Source organism: Leopardus geoffroyi, chromosome E1 (assembly GCF_018350155.1).
Source record: "Leopardus geoffroyi isolate Oge1 chromosome E1, O.geoffroyi_Oge1_pat1.0, whole genome shotgun sequence".
Taxonomy (NCBI): Eukaryota; Metazoa; Chordata; class Mammalia; order Carnivora; family Felidae; genus Leopardus; species Leopardus geoffroyi.
The window spans coordinates 45,421,657-45,440,126 of NC_059330.1; the positions used below are offsets into that span (position 1 = coordinate 45,421,657).

At 48.0% G+C, this 18,470-nt stretch overlaps 1 protein-coding gene across 16 annotated transcripts in view; it reads right to left on the bottom strand.

The window, feature by feature from the left end:
• MARCHF10 (membrane associated ring-CH-type finger 10) overlaps window positions 1-18,470 on the bottom strand; it is an 84,371-nt gene that overhangs the window by 5,676 nt on the left and 60,225 nt on the right. For 11 of the 16 annotated variants that reach the window (XM_045489383.1, XM_045489378.1, XM_045489374.1 and 8 more), the window contains 3 exons: window positions 15,418-15,584; window positions 12,931-13,040; window positions 3,482-3,595 (listed from right to left, as the gene is read on the bottom strand). In XM_045489383.1, the coding sequence (XP_045345339.1) occupies window positions 3,482-3,595; window positions 12,931-13,040; window positions 15,418-15,584 (391 nt within the window). Of the gene's footprint in view, window positions 1-3,481; window positions 3,596-12,930; window positions 13,041-15,417; window positions 15,585-18,470 lie in introns of those variants that run through there. The other 5 variants (XM_045489382.1, XM_045489384.1, XM_045489386.1 and 2 more) reach the window with 4 other exon arrangements.

Genomic DNA, 18,470 nt, shown 5'->3' on the forward strand with positions numbered 1-18,470 from the left:
TCGTAGCTGCTGCAGTTTTCGCTCAAAAATGCAAATCTCCTGGCCTGCCAGCCTCGGGCTAGAAACCCTCCCAGAGCTGCACACAAACCCTCCAGCCCCTGCTCCCTGCCTCCGCCTCCACACTCACTTCCTGCCAGCTCCAGTCGCGCTCCTCTCCTCGACTCTCTCAAACATACAAGTCTTCCTCATTTCTCTGAGCCTCTGCCTTTCCTTCTGCATGGAATGCCCTTTCCCTCACCACCATCCCTTGTCCAGCTGCTAAACTCCCCAAGATTTGGTTGGGACATCACCTCCTGAGCTGATCAGGTCGGGGGGGGGGGGGGGGGGCGGGGCAAGCATGGAAGCAGCTTTGGCACGAGGCTTCTCAAGCAGTGGGAAGGCCCATGGCAGAGGGTACGACCCAACTGGATTAAAAGCAAGTCCTCTTGGAACGTTAGTTTGTGTCTCTGAAGACCCTGCCTGGACAGTGGGTCCTGGAGAAGGAGTGGTAGGAAGGGGTGAGAAGGGTGGTTCCTCCCGGGACCTAACTGCTCTGGGCGCTTCCGCATCTGGCTCCTTCTTCCATCGTAAAGCACATTTCTTGATACTCTTGGTTACATGCTTATTTCTCTTCAGACTCGGAGCCCCTTTTAGGCAAGGAGTTTGTATTCCCAGAATTTAGTTTAGAACCTGGCACGTAGTAGGCATACAGAAATTCTTTGAATAGACAAATATATACCTTGAACTTGAGAGGGTTCCTTTACCTAGAATACTGTTCACGCTCCACAAATTTGTGCTACTACTTCCTCCAAAACATAACTCAAAACTCACTTCCTAGAGAATAGGCTTTGGTTTATTAGTTCATTGATTTCAGCATCAAAGGTTACTGAGCACCTACTATGCGGCAGGCATTTTCTAGGCACTAGAGGTTTGTGGGGCACAAAGAGAGATAAAAATTCCACAACCGAGCTGCCAGTGACCGCCACCCTCCCCCCCACCCCTGCCCCCCAGGAGACCATGTCCTCATTTGCAGTCATTTAGCATTTTGGTAATCACTCAATGCCCCTGGCATCCACAGTGCCTGGGACATGATCATCAAATATGATTGGTTCACTGTATGCCCAGATCATCAGACAGGTGTAGAAGGCCCGGCTTTGCCTTCAAGTAACACAACCTCACGAGGGAGACAAATTGTTTGTTTATGGGATCACTGGAAACCCCAGAAGTCCCAGCCAGGGAAGATCTGGTTAATTCACAGCCTCTAGAAATTCACTGGATCCGCTGGTTCTCTTGACCAAGTGCTACTTTCCAGTTATTTCCAGTCTTTATAAATACGTGAGTCTCATCTTCCAGCTTGGTCAGAATGGGACAACGTGGCGTCATGTCAGGTGCCCACTTCCCCTGATTCCCATCTCGGCACCCGAAACAAGCCAGGGCATGGATGAGAGAGTGAGTGAATGATCATCGCCATGGGCAAGCATTCATCACTGGGTGTCTTAATGAGACACCCCCAAGGAGTCAGACATGAATGGGTTCTCCAGTTCTGATAGGTAAAGGACAGAAGGGTTTTTTCCCCAACATAGGGCCTTTTTTTTTTCTTTTTTTCTTTTTTTTGCTACATGTTACCCTCAGATTCTTAGTATTTTCTACAAGAAGATCCCGAGACTCAAATCCAGGAGAGTGTGAATTTGACAAAAGTCATTTGTTTTCGTCCTTCCATTTGGGTCCCTCTTAACTGGCTATTTGTACTGGTTATTGTGTGGTGGTTTTAGTGTGTGAGATCTATTTCAGGGTTTCCCAAATTAAATGTAAGCATAAGAGTGTTGTCCTGTCCATTCTGCTTCCTTCTTCCTTCCCAGCAATCTGGGTTCCCAGATTGCTCCTGGTGTCACTTACTCCTTCTCTAGGATAGTTTTACCAGAAAGTTCTGCAGACTCAATGCTTTAAGGCCTTGGTTTTCACCCATGGGGTTGTACTGTACGTTGTCCTCTCGTGTTTGTCCTGCAGTCCTGGAGGCTAGCATTGCTTACATTAGCCTGTTGACGTTTTAGCCATCTGTAACCTATATCAAACACTGGGTGCTTTGAAGTTCAATGTGCAATAAAAAGTTCATTAAAAAAGATGTGGAATCATGAAAATAAGGTTACAGAAATGTTAACAAAGGATCGTTTCCTGCTTCCTGTATTTTTTTTTTAAATGTATTTCTCTGAGGAATTTATGTCACCATTAAAACTACGGAAGAGTTAAAGGAAGGACAGGCCTGGGTCAAAAAGAGGGTGAGATTCCTGAGGAGATATCTTGGCCAAGACCCAGCCTGTTTTCTTAATTGAGAGCTTGAGGTCTAAGGGGAGAATTTACGCCAGAAAAAAAAAAGGAGGGACAAATCTAGAATTCTTATGACTGATGGTTTGAACCCAGCATCACTAATAGGGATGGCTCAGAAGCCTGCTGTCATTTCAAGGTCTGGGCTATGTCAGGGACCCTCAGAATCACTGGGTTCCAGCCCCCAGGCAGGTGCCTCTTACCCACTTGAGGAAGAAGAGGAGAGAGACATGAAGAGAGACAGAAAGTGGGGGACAGAGAAGAGAAAGTCAAGAGAAAGAGAGATGCATAGGGAAAGGGTGGCAGAGTGTCACCAAAACTGCCTTGTGACACCACTGGTGGCTTGCTCGTCGCCCACACTGCCTTGCTTGCCAGTCACGACCTCCCGATAGGAGCAGAGGTCAAGTTTCAGGCCCCGAGGGGCATTGAACGCTAAAAACAGACCAGTCCCTGGCATGACCTTAAGGTAAGCGAGGTGCCCGTGTGTGGCTATGGAGTACGCTTTCCTGGCCTGGCCACAGACAGGCATTTAGCCAAGAGGGAAGTCCCTTGGGGCTCTGCGTTCTGACTGGACAGTGACCAAATGTACATTTTGCTGGACTTTGCTAAGTCCAGGCTCCAATTAGTAGTGGGGCCAGGCTTCTCCCTCCAAACTGCGTGGCTTCATAGAGGGCTCCTGGTTCTCTTCCCGGTGAACACGTTGTCCCCTCTCTAATGACAAATGGGACACTGTCCGCACCTTTATTTCCTGGCCTCACACATGCAGAGACACTGGAATAGCACACTCTGGGAGCCGAGGCAAAAGAAAAAGTTCTCCTTGGGGGAAGGCCCCTGTTTTTTACAGACCCTCCGAGCTTGGGCCATGGGCACGCCTCACAGCCTTGCTGGCCTCTACTTGGGGGAGCAAATATCTCCAGAGACTCACTTGCTTATATGACCAAGAGTGACCATTTAATTGCTATTTATGTTCAATAGGAAGCAATCATGTGATTATCCCTTACTTTTCAGCCAGAAGGCCCACTGTGCATACACTTAGCAGCCACTACGTCTTAGTCCTAATGATGGCAGTGCCATATCCTACCAAGTGACCGGGAAGGCCTCAACAGATTGCACATGTATTAACCAGCGCTGCAAGGTTTGGGGGACTGCTGCCGACGGCCCGGGTCGGAGCCACACTCACCCTCTCTCTGATGTCTCGGTTGTAGTTGCGTCTCATGAGTTCTGCAAACCTCTGCTCATAGAGGTGAAGCAGGAGCGCCAGGTACAAGCCTGAGTTCATCAGCTCGTTTTGTGCCTAAATATGGAAGAGAGACTCCTAAGTGCATCTATAAACTATTCACGGTCTACGTCACAGGGCAGAGGGTAGTAAGGACACCGGGTGACAAGAAGTGGGACAAGACCCCAAACCCCAAGGCAAGCCCTGTCTTTGGGGATCAGAGAACAGAGCAAGAGAGGGGGGATCCTTTATTGCTCTCTCAGGGCAGAGGCTGGAAATTCTTTACTGCTTAGTGGAGGATGCCCTGAAAAAGCCCCGTGTTCCAGGCTCAACCCCATGCCTTGAACGTTCATTGAGCAGTTACACGTCAAAGCCTTGAGCTGGGTGTTGTGGGGAATATGAGGTCCTGCTGGGCGCCCATCGTCTGGTGTGGGACAGCCTCGTTCAGAGACGGTTCTAGTACCAGCTGCAAGTGTCACATGCTACACTGGAGATGCACGGGGAAGAGAGACCAGTTTACCAAGACATGGGGAAGGCCCCTTGGACGGTCCCGAATGGATGAGAGCACCTTGGGTGGGCTCTGAGGGTTGGTGAGGGCCTTTCAGACAGAGGCATGGAATGCCAGCAAAGGCACAGGGGCGGAGAGAGCAGAGCACGTGTTGGGTAACATTCCCTACGCACTGGTGTGGCTGGAGCGTATGGGGAAGGTGTTTGTCTTGGACTGAAAAACTGTTTGGGCATGGGCTGGCGAGATGGGAAGGTGGGAGGGTATCAGGCCGAACCAAGAGTGTGGATGTCCTGCTGTGTGTGTATACCTAGCTACCTGAGCGGAGGAGTAAACACAATGAGATGTGCATCTTAGGAAGGAAAAGTTTTCTGTGGGAGAATGTGGAGTACAGATGCCACGGGCATTTTGTTTTTCTAGATCCCTTGTTTGTCCAGAGAAAAGGCCCCAGGTCTTAGTTCTGTGTGTTTCTCTCTGTATAATTGGGCTTAATGATGGTCTCACCTAAAGCCCCCAGCCCTGGCTGGTCCATTAACTCCCAGAGAGCAAGCTGAGCATGTGCCCAGTAGAGTTCCAGATGGACTGCGAACCTCAGGGCCTTGGTTCACCTCTTCCTCATTCCATCGGTGGGCTTGGTTTGTTCTTCTGTTGTGAGTGCCACCCGCCCCCCTCCCCCTCCTGCCCACCCTCCCCCACTCCTTTCACAGGACTTCCTTCGCAATGTCTCCTGCTTGTAGAAGCCTTCCTGATGAACCTCATTTTGCTTTTCCTCAGCGGTGGGTTGTGTTTTATTTTTCTCACGGGTGCTGGGAACATAGGGAGGTACACAGGGAGGGTCTGGCTGTCGGGCTGAGGACAGCTCCTCTGTCCTCAGTGCCTTTGGTGGTCTATGCCACAAGGCCTGTGGACCCTTCCTGGACCTTCAATAAATTAGGGGCAGTAGAAACGACTCCTCCCCCTCCGCTTTGTTTCCCTGCCTGGCCTCCCATCAGATCCCCATGGGTGGGGGGATGGGGAAAGGCCAGACCAAGCTCGGGAAGCCCCTGGGTGACTAAAATCCCTAGCAGAGGACATGGCCCTCTGCATCACCCTGGGGAAAGGTCAGAAGTGTGACTGTTTCCCGAGGATAACTGAAGCTCAGACCCGACTCGACGACCACCTCAGTGCTTTTCCCTTCCTTCCGGGCCTGTCTCCCTGTTCCCATTGCATCATGGGTAGCTCAGGAAGAACAAAACAGCTGCCAGAAGAGGTGCCCAGGTTGAGCAAGGATCAGTGCACTCTTCCTTCTGGATCAGGTCCAACTCTGGATCTTGACCACTGGCCCCAAGGTCACGGCTCAAGGCCCTTCCGCTCTCCTACGGACCTGTCTTTAAAGGCTCTAGTCAGCTGTCCTTAGCAGTTAGCCTCCTATTTTTAGCCTTTGGTCGTGTTTTCTGTGCTCTCCTGACCTTGGCCTAGAGCGGGCAGAGAGGAAGTTGCTTGTTTTCACTTTTTTCCTAATTGCCTCCTCCCACCTGCCTCCCTGTCGGCTGTCTCGCAAGCCACCGCCTCTGGGAAGCCTTCCTAACCCACACCCTTCGGCTCCTCCCTGCACACCGAGCCTTCTCCCTTGCTTGCTTCTATCGCTGGCTGGCGGTGGCCTCCTGCGAGCTGCTGCTGGTTTTCTCTCCAGCACCCTCTTTGCCAGTAAGCCTTTGTGCTGAGAGACACTCCGATGCATAATGGCAAATCAATCAGCTAGAAAATGGCTTGGAACGATCAGGTTTGTCAAAGCATTCAGGGAAATCATTTACTTTTTATGACTCAATAAGGCCCGGAGGCATGCAGATGGGGAAAATATCCACTAATGTTTTCTGCAGATAATTTGAAAAGTCACTTCTAGCAGATTGTGTCTCTTCTCTGGCCTGTGGGAGGGAACCTGTCACGTGGCGCCATAAATCTCACTGGCCGGGGCCCCTTGATGTGCGCCCTTTGCAGAGCTGGTGATGCACCACAGAGGGGCTGGGCTGACCAATCAGAGCATGCGTTTGCTAGTGAACTCAGTCATCTCAGGCTCCGAGCCACAAGTGGGAGGGACTTGTTATCACAGAGAGTTCCAGGGCATTTGTTCGGCAAGGGCAAAATGAGCTAGGTTTTGGAGCGTTATTTTTGTAGCTCTCCTGACCCTCCCTCCCCGAACCATTCTGGTGGGGCATTGACACCCATGTGCAGTGTCGGCAGTGGGTGGGTGGGGGGCAGGGAGGCTCGAGAGAGAGGAGGCTCATGAAGCCATGGACAGGAGCCCCGAAGCACTCAGGCTGCCTGCCAGATGTTTTTCTTTCTTTTCTCCCACCTCCCTCCCACCCCTTCATTTTGTTAATATTCATTTGGGCCAAGAGATTTGCTACCTATGGAAATTCTCCATATAATCCACTCAAAGACGCAGACAGCCTGGCTGAATGTCCTATCAAGTCTTCAGATGTGTTCAAGAGATGCTCCTAGGTGTGAGGGTGATTAGGTGGCTGCGTGTGTCCAAGGACATCTGTCCGTGGCGGCGATGGAGCAAAGCCAGGCCTGTGCTTCAGAGCAATGACAGCCAGAGGCCCGCTGAGACCCTCCTGCGCAGCCGGGCAAAGAAGACAGCAGCACATCTCCATCACGCAGTGGGCGTGGGCCCCCAGAGCGGGGCAGCCTGGGGCCATCGAGTGCTAAGACTTTGGGCGGAGTTTTAACTGGGCCTGACCCAAGTGACTCCAGTTATAAAAAGGGGAGAAGTAACCTCTATCCTGCCTGTTTCCCCAAGGTGTTTTTGGCAAAATGAGCTAATACAAGTGGACGTGGTATTTTGGAAAATAAAAATATCCTATGAGAGGCAGAGAGGAAAGATAGGACTCAGGGCAAGGACCACATGTGCCTGTTTGATTCTGTGCTCGTGCCTAGCCCTGGATATTTGGTGTGTGCTCAGTAAATATATGTACAGATGAAAGAATGACAAAAATGTATGATTTTGGACCAGACAGTGGCCCATTTAGCCGTGTCTTTTGACCCTGGTCACTCCCAACTTGAATGTGCATCAGAATTACTGAAAGGGCCTTTTAAAACATAGCTGCTGGGGGTCACCTGGGTGGCTCAGTTGGTTAAGCATCTGACTCTTGATTTCAGCTCAGGTCCAGATCTCATCGTTCGTCGGATTGAGCCCAAGCCTAGCATCAGGCTCCGTGCTGATAGCATGGAGCCTGCTTGGGATTCTGTCTCCCTCTTTCTCTGCCCCTCCCCTGCCTCTGCTCATATGCAGTACACATGCTCTCTCGCTCTCTCTCTCAAAATAAATAAATAAACTTAAAAAAAAAAAAAAAGCAGTTGCTGGGCACCACCTCTCCCCCTCCCCCAGATTCTGATTCAGTGGGTCTGGTGGGTAGAGCCAAAGAATGTGTATTTCTAACAAGTTCCTAATTGATGCTGATGCTACTGGGGATCACCCGTCTTGGAGAACCACTGCTCTAAGCTATGGATCAACAATGTGGTCTGAGGATGTGCTCTGGTGGGAAGGAAGGAAGGAAGGGAAGGGAAGGGAAGTAGGGAGGGCGGAAGGAAGGGAAGGAAAGAAAGGGAATGAAGGAGAGGAAGGATGGGCAGGCAGACACGAACTTCTCCAGTTGGAGACAGTACTCTCCATTTTGCCTCGGTGACCACCTCCCTTTATTATAATGACGCCTGCAGGATTCCGACCGTTTAATATGGGCCTGGCCTCTATGGCGTCTGAGCGTACAATCTGTGATCTAAACTGTGCTTCAGCCTGCTTTCTCCTGGCCCATCTTGGAGTTTGGAATGTTAGTTCGAGCTCTATCTGGGGGGTTCTTCCTTGCACCCCAACACTGAGTGCCCCAGCCAGAGCCAGATCTGAGGCCTACTTCCCAGGTGAGAAACGTCACACAGGACTCCTCCTTCCCGGACAGCACCCACAGAGCGAATGGATGCTTCTTGGGCTTCCTTTTCAGGCATCCGTGAGTAAGGAGGGTGGGAGGGTTGAGCTATGATTGGGCCACCAGGTGCCAGCGGCCCCAAAGTGCTGAGTCCAGGTCCTAGGGCCCCCGCAGTTGTTTCTGCTTCATGGGGCCACTCTGCACACAGCCTGTAGGAGCTCCTAATCCAGCCACTAGAAGCCAAGTAACAAGCCTTGATCTACGGGGCCTACAGGAACCACCCAGTGTCTGAGGGATGGGGCATAATCACATTTCAATGCCCTGTTAAAACCCATGGGCAACACTCACTCTACTCCTACTCAGGTGCATTGAAGCAAACCAGGAAAACACTGGTCTAAGCCCCTCCACACCCTCAAAGCCATTGACAATGCTGACTGGACACCCGGTGGGCATGACTGCGATCTGGGATCAGATCTTGTGTCAGGTGTCTTTCTTTGATGTCTCAGATTTTGCCTTCAAGGGCACGTGGATAGAGAGCTCCCTCCTCTTTTTCCTTCCTGGTCTTAACTGTCTCTGCCTCAGGGAATCTTTCTCTGGTCCTGAGAACGGGTCAGACCTCTTTGTGGCTGTTCCCAAGCTGCCTGCGAATCCCTCCTTGTGATGCTCCCACACTAGGGTTACCCTCCCTATGCCCTTCCCGTTAGAAGGAAGTGACTGTGTTGGTCTTGGGCACCTCGGTGTCTCCAGCAGAGCATCTGATATACAATAGGCTCTCAATATGTGTTTTAAAAGTTAAACTTTTATGTTATGTGTATTTTGCCACATTTCAAAAAAAAAAAATTTTTTTTTTGATACCTGGGCCCATCCCAGATCAATTAAATCAGAATCTCTGGGGCTCGGCCTAGACATGAATACTTTAATAGGAAAATAAAAAGGCATGCAGCTAAATGTTAATTATAGGGGATTTTTGCATGTTTGTGATTTTTATAATTGAGGAAAAGCAAAAAAAACAAAAACAAAAACAAAAAAAACCCAAAACCACCTAAAGAAAAAATGCATAAGATAATAAGTTAATTGTTAATTAGTGAGTTAGCAAGTTAGTTGAGGTCAAGTGAGACCCAGACTGGGCTGAAGTCAGTTCTAGGCTTCTTCTGGTTTTGATCTTTTCCTTGTATATGTCTGTTTTGGGGACCAGCTACCTCATGTCTCACTCAACAAAGGAACTTGTTTGCCAGGAGTGAAGGGCACTGGGCATTGGCTAAGATGGCCAGAGGACCAAGGTTTGGGAGTCGGGAAAGGCCTGGACCTCAGGAGCCCGTGTAGACATAACAACTCCAAGGCCAGGCCAAGGGGCCTCCCCGCCTGGGGACGAGCCGAGAGCATATTATATCCTCCATATCTTTCTGTTCAACAATAGTTACTTCCGCCTTGGTCCACGGAGTTTCTGAACTTGTCTAAGTCATGCTTCCCTACTGTCTCAAGTTTAACTCAGACTGTTGGCAAACAGACTCCATTAAATCCACAAGGGTCCATCAGAGCAGTCAGAACCATTGCGAAAGGGTGAGCCCGCAACTGTTTTCCACCTGCAGGTGAATACTGCGCATTGGTTCTTGGGACTGTTGTTCGCCCACCAGGGTGGGTCTGTCAGTCTAGTCTCCACCTGTGGTTATAATGAAGGGCATTTTCAAAAGGCTTTGATAGCCTGTCAGTTTCTTGCTGAAACTCATTTAAACTCGTTTCTGCTTCCATGTAGAGTAATCACTGTGCTAGGTATTTTCTGCTTTCCCCTCCAGATTCAGTTTCCACCCTGTGCTGTGACCTACACGCCGATCTCAATGGATCGCATCAACTAGACCCCCTTGTTCTCTGGCTTCCTGTTGGGTTTGGCCAATGGGAGGCCCTGGCAGGGGACCAGAGGGCGGGAGGAGAGGGAGGTCGGGTGGTTATTCTTCTTGTTCCCTCTCTGCTGGAGAGTGGTGTGGCAGCGGCTGCTTTCCGTTACTGAAGGTCACAGGCCATTGCGGACTCTCTCTCCTACACCTATAGGTCTCCTGGTCCTGGTGGTTGCACCCTCCCCTTGTCACTTGAGGCCTAGGAATGGTCACAATGCCAGTCTCAGGATACTTCATCCTACCTTGTTGGTTTCTTTTCCTGCACATTTCTGCTCTTAGGTCAGCTCTCCTTACTCACCCCTGTTGAGGGTGCCTCGATCTCTTCCACCAAGATTCTGGCTAACACAGTTACTTCTACGGTTCTGGTTAGGACATGCTTGTAGATGCTTCTCTCCACTGGTAGGATGCAGTGAAGCCAAGGTTACGGGTATGACCCCTACATGGGCTGGTCGGCTTTTTTCAGTGATGGACTCTAGCCTTGTCCTGGCATGCTTAGCTGCCTCCCTCGAGTCCAGAGAGGTTGGGCATCTCTGGGGCTATTACACGGTGGATCTCATTTCCTGAGCGCCTTCTCTGCACAGGTCCTGGATTAGGGGTTATCCTCAAGTCTTTTCCTACCTCCCATGCTGCGGGGTAGGAACTATCTCCTCCTTACTACAGATGAGAGAACTGAGATCCAGAGAGCTTGTGTAGTTTCCCTGAGGTCACACAGCAACTTTGGGGAGGAGAATAGGAATTTAGGTTCATACCTTCATCAAAGCTGGTGTGCTCTTCAGTGGGGTAGGCTGCCTCTGGCTACATGAGTGCAAACATTTTACTACTACTTGAAAAGTCTGCTGTGAGTGAATTCTACAAATACCAATGGTAAACCAACAGCGCACAGTAGTGGTACCTGCTTTGCAGAGGGTGAACGATGCAGAAATACATGGAACCAACAGGGGTCTTTACTAGACAAGGCAATCCCTTGGGCTGCACTGTGTGATGTCTGCAGACCATTCTGGTAGTATTCCACATAACCTGGCCTTGTCTGGACATGTCCTTCTCAGGAAGTCCCACAGGTTCCATTTCCGGAAATAATCCTCCAAGATGACCACGTGGAACCTTCTGCACCCTGGCTGGCATCCTGATCTCAGGCGCTCACGGGCCCTGGTTCCCTTCAATAGTGTGGTTCCAGAATCACTTCTGTTTCTCATCTCAGTGCCTGGGGTTTGTGACCGAGTGATTCAAGACCCTCAGGCCTCAGAAAGGATGGACTCAAAATACATTTATTTCTCAGGAAATTCTTTCTTCTTTTTTTCCAAGTTTTCCAAGAAACTTCGTGGTTGTGCTATTCAAATATTTCCTTCTTATCAATAGTTTGTCCTTGTGTCTCGAAGCCTTAGGGTTTTAAAAAAGGTAACTAAACAATTGCCTAGACTCAGATGCAGCATTTTGACTCAGCTGTGCTTTTTTCCAAAAAACAAACAAACAAACAAACAAACAAACAAAAAGGTCTGGGCACAGGCTAATGATTTAAAAGTCAAAGGGACTCCTCTGAAGAATGACATTTTAGTTACTAACAATGATTTTATAGTTTTAAAGTAATGTGTTTTACAGTTACGGTTATTAATCCTTTTTTTTTCCTAATCATGTTAAATCATAATGGTAATGATGACTATTTTCATTTGATAAATACTTATTGACTGCTTATTACATGCAAGGCACCTTGTAGATAAACATCACCCGATGGAAATGCAGTGTGAGTCACAGATGCAACCCCGGTATGTATCTTGATTCTTCCCAGTAGCCACATTAAAGAAGTGAAAAGACACTGGTGAAATTAATTTTAATAGTATGTTTTATTTAGCCCCGTATATTCAAAATATTATTTCAACATATAATTAATATAAAATTATTTATGTGATATTTTGCCTTTTTTAATACTGAGTCTTTGAAATTCAGTGTGCATTTGACACAGCACATCTTTTTTTTTAATTTTTTTTTTTTAATTTTAGAGAGGGGTGGAGCAAGGGAGGGGCAGAGGGAGAGAGAGAGAGAGAGAGAGAGAGAGAGAGAGAGAGACAATCTCAGGGAGGCTAGCGTGAAGCCCTACATAGGGCTCGATCTCACAACCCTGGGATCATGACCTGAGCCGAAATCAAGAGTCAGATCTCAACCGACTGAGCCACCCAGGTGCCCCTCACGTAGCACATCTTGAGTGGCAGTAGCCACTTGTTCATTAGCCACATGTGGCTTGTGGCTGCCATATTGGACAGTGCAGTTCTAAAGAAAAGATCGTTTGCCTGAGAACTGAACAATTAACTATTATTCTGAGCACGGATCACCTTCCCACATGAGGTTACCTAGCTTTCTCTTTCTTTTTTTTTTTTAAAAAACATTTTTAACATTTATTCATTTTTGGAAGGCAGAGAGAGACAGAGCGCAAACAGGGGAGGGGCAGAGAGAGAGGGAGACACAAAAACAGAAGCAGGCTCCAGGCTCCGAGCTGTCAGCACAGAGCCCGATGCGGGGCTCGAACTCACGGACCGCGAGATCACAACCTGAACCGAAGTCGGACGCTTAACCGACTGAGCCACCCAGGGGCCCCGCTAGCTTTTTCACAGTATTAGAATTGCAACCCAAATGCCCCAGGAGAATTAATTCACCGGGTGTTAAAAAGCACACACTAGGTGCTTACTACCTGTTAATAAACAGTAAAGCAGTTTCTTATTACCCTAGAGTTACTTGATATGTAAATTAGGGACCATTTTTTCCAAGACCCTGATTTTCTTTTTTTTTCCTTGTCGCTATTAAATTTAAATTACTTCAGCAAATCGGGGCATGGAGCTTGCCAGAGTATTCCTGTTTCTGTGTCCAGTCGGCTACTCTGGCTTCCTACTTTTGCCCCTGACAACAGCGGGACCTCAACCCCAGGTGACCAAGACTTTCGAACCCTCCCAATGGTCTGATTTAGTAGCAGACCTTGTTGGAGACGGGAGCGGGGGGACACTCCCAGACTCACGCCATGAACAGGCCTAATACCGTCCTTTTATCAGGGAAAGCATGTCTTCCTACCATGCGCCGCCTCTAACTGACTTTGACCCGTGGAAGCAGATCGGCGTGAGCGTCTCTTACCCGGGATTGCTGGTGTTTGTGGTAGAAGTCGGTCACGTTAAAATCATCCAGATCGACCAGCAGGCCTTGCTTACACATTTCGCAGGTCTTCGCGGCACCTAGATCCGCTCCTGAAATTAAAGAATTCTTTGTTACATGTAGCCCTGGGTCTCTCTGTGCTGACATTTTGGGAGTGAACTTGTGTCTGTTATGAATTCTGAGTTTCAGTGACCTTTTTAAAGTCAGCCATTGTCTGTAGAAAAGGACCTTGAATCTGAGATCTGGAAAATTTCCTTCGTAATCGTTTTCATTATTATGCATGCAAGCTTTGTATACGTGAAATTCTCGTGACTTTTAAATAATAGGCCTTGCTTTCTGTTTAAATATAAACACACTGCTTCATAAAATTGGAGTTGCTACACGGAGGCAGAGAATCTGTAACATAGGTGTTTGCCAAAAGAGTGAAGATTGGCCTATGTTGTTGTTTTTGTTGTTGTTGTTGTTTTTCTGACAGACATAACACAGGTCCAAGCAAATAAATGAGGACCACATTGATGGCAGAAGCTATTCTCAGTCTGTGGCTTGAAAATCTGCCTTTACTCTCACCCAGGTGACTTCCCTCCTGAGGGGGTGAGGGAGCCGGGGGCCATGTATGGGAACTAGCAAAGCAGTATCTCCGGCCAGCCCCTGAGACTGAGCTCAGCCTCATCTGGGAAAAGAAACATGAGAAGCCTTCCTTTGTTGCTGTGGGGTTGTTGGTTTTTTTATTTTTTATTTTTTTTAACATGCATTCTAGATCAGCATTTTTTCTCCGCTTATCCTGGTCCCCAAAGCAAAAATGGAAGATGCAGAACTGTGCTGTGTTGAGGCAAACACTATGCCCAGCGTCTTTTCCCGGCACATGGGTGCTGCAGTTTTGCTAATGATGTCCTGGTGTTTATTTTCATGCATTAGAAACTAGAGGCCTGGTTAGTTGCCTGCATTTATTTGGGAAAGGTAGGGGTTGGTGCAGTTTTATACCCCAGTTCTACTCTGCCTCAATGGGGACGTAAAGAAATAGTAAATGGTAGAGAACGTCAAAAGACAAGGATGAATGGTGACCCCGTGTCTGCATTTTGTTTGCTTGATTTTTTTTTAGGGCCTCTCGGTAGTGCTTTAGGCTACTGAGGGTCCCATGTGCCTCTGATCTTGATGGCGCTCCACACACCCCTACTGATGCTGGCGTTTTACAAGCAGTTAGCAGCGCTTTCATTGCACATTTCATGAGTGATCTTTTCCTGTGCTAGATGTTTAATTGGCCCAAATTTGTAGTAAGATAAAACACTGCATGACAGGGTCATTAGCGGCCAAGATCTCCGTTTCCTCCCCGTCTGAAGGACTGAGTACCAAGCTCGCTACGTGGAGATGTGTTTAAGCAGCTTGGATGATGGGCCCAGGTTTGTTTCCCTTGCTCGGGAAAATGCAGAAGGTGGACAGGGGATCAGGGAGGAGACGGGTAATGTGATCGGCCCACGGTTCCTGCCTCTTTCTCTGGAGGGGACGTGGCCACTCCCTATGGGGACAGGATAAAGCTCTTAGGTCTCCCAGGCTGCCTGAAAGAGTGATAACCAAGGAGGAAAACACGGAAGAGAAGAGAACTAGGATCCAGCTATGGGGTAAAAGGTTTTCAGGGAGTTGTCTCTGAAAGACATAGCAGCTATTTTGTAATGGGTTCTTTGCATTGCCGTTTCCTGTTTTGGGTTTTTTGTTTGTTTTTGTTTGTTTATTTTGTTTTGGTTTGTTTGTTTGTTTTTGGTTGTTGTTATTCAAGTTGCCCTTCTTCCTCAAACCATGTTTTAAAGAAACCCCCTGTTTTCTGCCAAGAAAACCACAGCTGACCTCCCCATGTGGCCGTATTTAGGTTATAACCTCCCCAGGGAGTTGAGAAAGGGCTTCACATTCAGTTACAAGATCTGCAAAAGACAGAGCTGACAAAGCCAGCACGCGGAAATCTCTTTACCTAATACGGTTCTAGAAAATTAGATCAGCGCTCTTTCCCTGCCCCTACTGCCAAAACGCAGCTTTGCTCAGTTTCTTAGGTGACACCCTCCTTCCCCCGCAAATAAAAGGAAGCAGAACTGCTTTTGCCAGGTGTCTATTAGCAGGCATGGCTGCTGGGTGCTTTTGCTGAGGTGCAACCACTGACCTATTTCAGTTTCCTTCCTCCTAGGAGGGAATCTTAGCATCTCTGCTCGGGCTCAAGTGGGGTAGGATTTAATAGCATCGCCAAGATTCTTCTCTCAGACTTGGAAAACAAATTCATTTCCCTCCCATAATTTAAAGGCAGCATTTAGACCCGCTACTATCCATCAGCGCTGTGAGCAAGAGTCCTGGGGTCAGGGGCCATGGTTCTTCTGGCTACTGCTTAGGAGGAGAGGGGACAGTTGTCCAGGCTCGGAGTCCCGCACGGTGGTGTCTCATATTAATTATATGTTGGCTCACGTTTTCTGCTTCTCCTTCCCCACCCACCTGATGTTATTTTCACTTTCAGCCACTTTTTCAGGCACTCCTGATGAACAAACCGCAGGCTTCCCACACAGCCGCAAGGCTCCAGGAGGGGGTTGGTTGGGGAACCCCCGGCTATCTGACAGATGCGACACAAGTCTCCCTCCTCCTCTGAGTCCTCCTCCAGGAGACTAAATGGAAAACAAGCCCTGGTGAGCAGGGGTCTGCACAGTTGCAGTGTCTACAAACTACAAATACCACGTCCCGGGATGTTCAAGGGGGAGGCCCCCCCCAGGACTCCCCAGGCCCACCCCCTGCTCCCTCCCACCCTGCTGAAACTTCTTCCGGGTTACTGATAGCAGGTGCACGAAGTCTTGTGTCAGGCTCCTCTGCAGCTAGTGGTACGTGTGAGCTGACCAGGAGAACCAGCAGTGCCTCCATAAATCTAGAGGCATGGGACAAGGCTACAGAGGAAAGTCATGGAAAGGGCTGGGTGCCCCTCCCCCTGTCGTGGCCACTGTGAGGGAGTTGGTGGTGTGGCTTGTTGTTGAGTACGTGGGATTTGCAGGCAGGGGGCCTGGGTTTGAGGCTTGCCTCTGAAACGTGTGGGTTTGGTGACTCTGGACCAGTTCTCGAAGCTTCTCAGGTCTCTGTTTCCTCACGTATAAAGCCAAGTGGTGCCAATACCACCACTACTTATCTAACAGGGTCTTGGGCAGCCTGGATGCCATGATGGCGGTGTCACCGCTCTGCAAAGTGCATCGAGAGTCTGGCAAAGTATTTGCACATAGAGACCCCTCACTAGATGTCGTTTGGGATGATGATGAACCAATGAACCTGGATGTGAATTCACCAATAGCATAACACTTGCCAAGAAATTTTGCCAACATTCCAGAATGTAAGCTGCTGGGATCTGATAAAGATGGAATTAGTGAAAATGTAAGCAGATATGTTTGTGTCTAATCGATGGGGAGTGAAGACTAGCTGGTTGATGTTCATGTTGGGAGGCCCTTAGGAAGTCTATGGCTTGTTCTTTAGAATCCTCATGGCCTGGGGACTGTCTGGTCAAGGAAAGGAAACTGGCTAGAGACTCAAATCAAAGGAGAGGAAGAAATGGGCATTGCTCTGGAGATAGAAGTGTGTGCTGAGTTTCTGAAGAGACCTTCCTCCCCAGGAAACAGAAGTCATGAAGAGGAACCGAATTATAGTTTTCTATTATGGGCACAAACAAAAGAGGAGATAAATCATATTTTTTAAAGACTCAGTATCTCTACGATGTCAGTTCTCCCCAGAATAATCTACAGATTCAATGCAGTTTCAGTGAAAATCCCAACAAGCTGATTCTGAAACGTGTATAGCCCAGGACTCTTAAGGAACAAAGTGGGGAGGCCTACCAAAGGGCACCACTGGCTACCAAAACTTATAAAAGCTACAGACATTAAGACGACATGGTATTGGATTAGGGAAAAGCAAAAAGGAACAGGCCAGAATAGAGAGCTCTGAAGCAGACTCGTACATTTATAGTTATAAGACAGAGGCGGCCCTTCAGTTGAGCAAGGAAAGATCTTGGGACAGTTGGGCATTCACAAAGCATACCTCACATCACATATTGGATGTGAAATGGACCAAAATCCATTTCACACTAAGTCCTAAGTGTTCAAAGTGAAACTGTACAGATTTTAGAAAAAAATAGGAAGAATATCTTTAAAACAATTTTTTTTAACGTTTTTTTTTATTTTATTTTTGAGACAGAGAGAGACAGAGCATGAATGGGGGAGGGGCAGAGAGAGAGGGAGACACAGAATCGGAAACAGGCTCCAGGCTCTGAGCCATCAGCCCAGAGCCCGACGCGGGGCTCGAACTCACGGACCGCGAGATCGTGACCTGGCTGAAGTCGGACGCTTTACCGACTGCGCCACCCAGGCGCCCCTAAAACAATTTTTTTAATGTTTATTTATTTTTGAGAAAGAGAGAGACAGAGCGTGAGTGGGGGGGGGGGGGGGCAGAGAGAGAGGAAGACACAGGATCCGAAGCGGGCTCCAGGCTCTGAGCTCCAGAGCCCAATGTGGGGCTCGAACTCATGAACCACAAGATCATGATCTGAGTCAAAGGCACTCAACCTATTGAGCCACCCAGGTGCCCCAAATAGATAGAACATGTTAATGACCTTCAGTTAGTAAAGGATTTCTTCATCAAATAACAAGATACAAATCACAATCCATAAAGATGGCTATATTTGACTCCAGTAAAATTAAAAATTTATTTTCATTAAAAGACATCAAGAGGGGGCTCTGGCTGGCTCAGTCAGAGGAGTATGCGGCTCTTGGTCTCAGGGTTGTGAGTTCAAGCCCCACGTTGGGTGTAGAGATTACATACATACATACATACATACATACAATCAAAGGAATGATAAATACAATGCAAGAATGGTTTCCTGGGGGCAGAAAGGATATTGGGAGGGGGTAGATGAGATAGGGTGGGTGAGGGGCTCAAGGGCTCCAGTAAAGTTCTATTAGCTGGAAGGTAGGCACAGAGATATCTGGGTTTTGCCTTATTTCGAATTCTCTAATTATTTGTATGCATTAAAGTAACTAAGGAAAAATTTTTAAAGAGTATAAGTGGCATTGAGAAATGGGCTTGAAATATTTAAATGAGGCATATTATAAAATATGAGCCAATGCTTACTAAAAATTGCATTTATATGCAAAGATAAAAGATGGGAAGCAAAGTTATTTGATAGTGCTTATCTCTGGATTATAGGATTACAGGTGATTTTTCTTTTAAGTTTATATTTTTCATACTTCCTAGAATGAACATTTTTGAGATAAACAGAAAAGCATAAGGTTTATTACATACAGAAAGAAAAAGGGTGTCTGATAGGCGAAGTACATAACTCATAGCTGTTTAATGCATTGCCATGCCGAGACGTGGATGTATTTTTAAAAGAAATCATTTTTAGCTCCAAGGCATCACTTTGGGATGGTGGAAGACCAGACTCCTGACAAGTGGGTCTGAAGCTATATTTTTGGACAGGTGTAGATGGGTGAATGTGAGGCCTTTTGGCCCTTAACCATGAG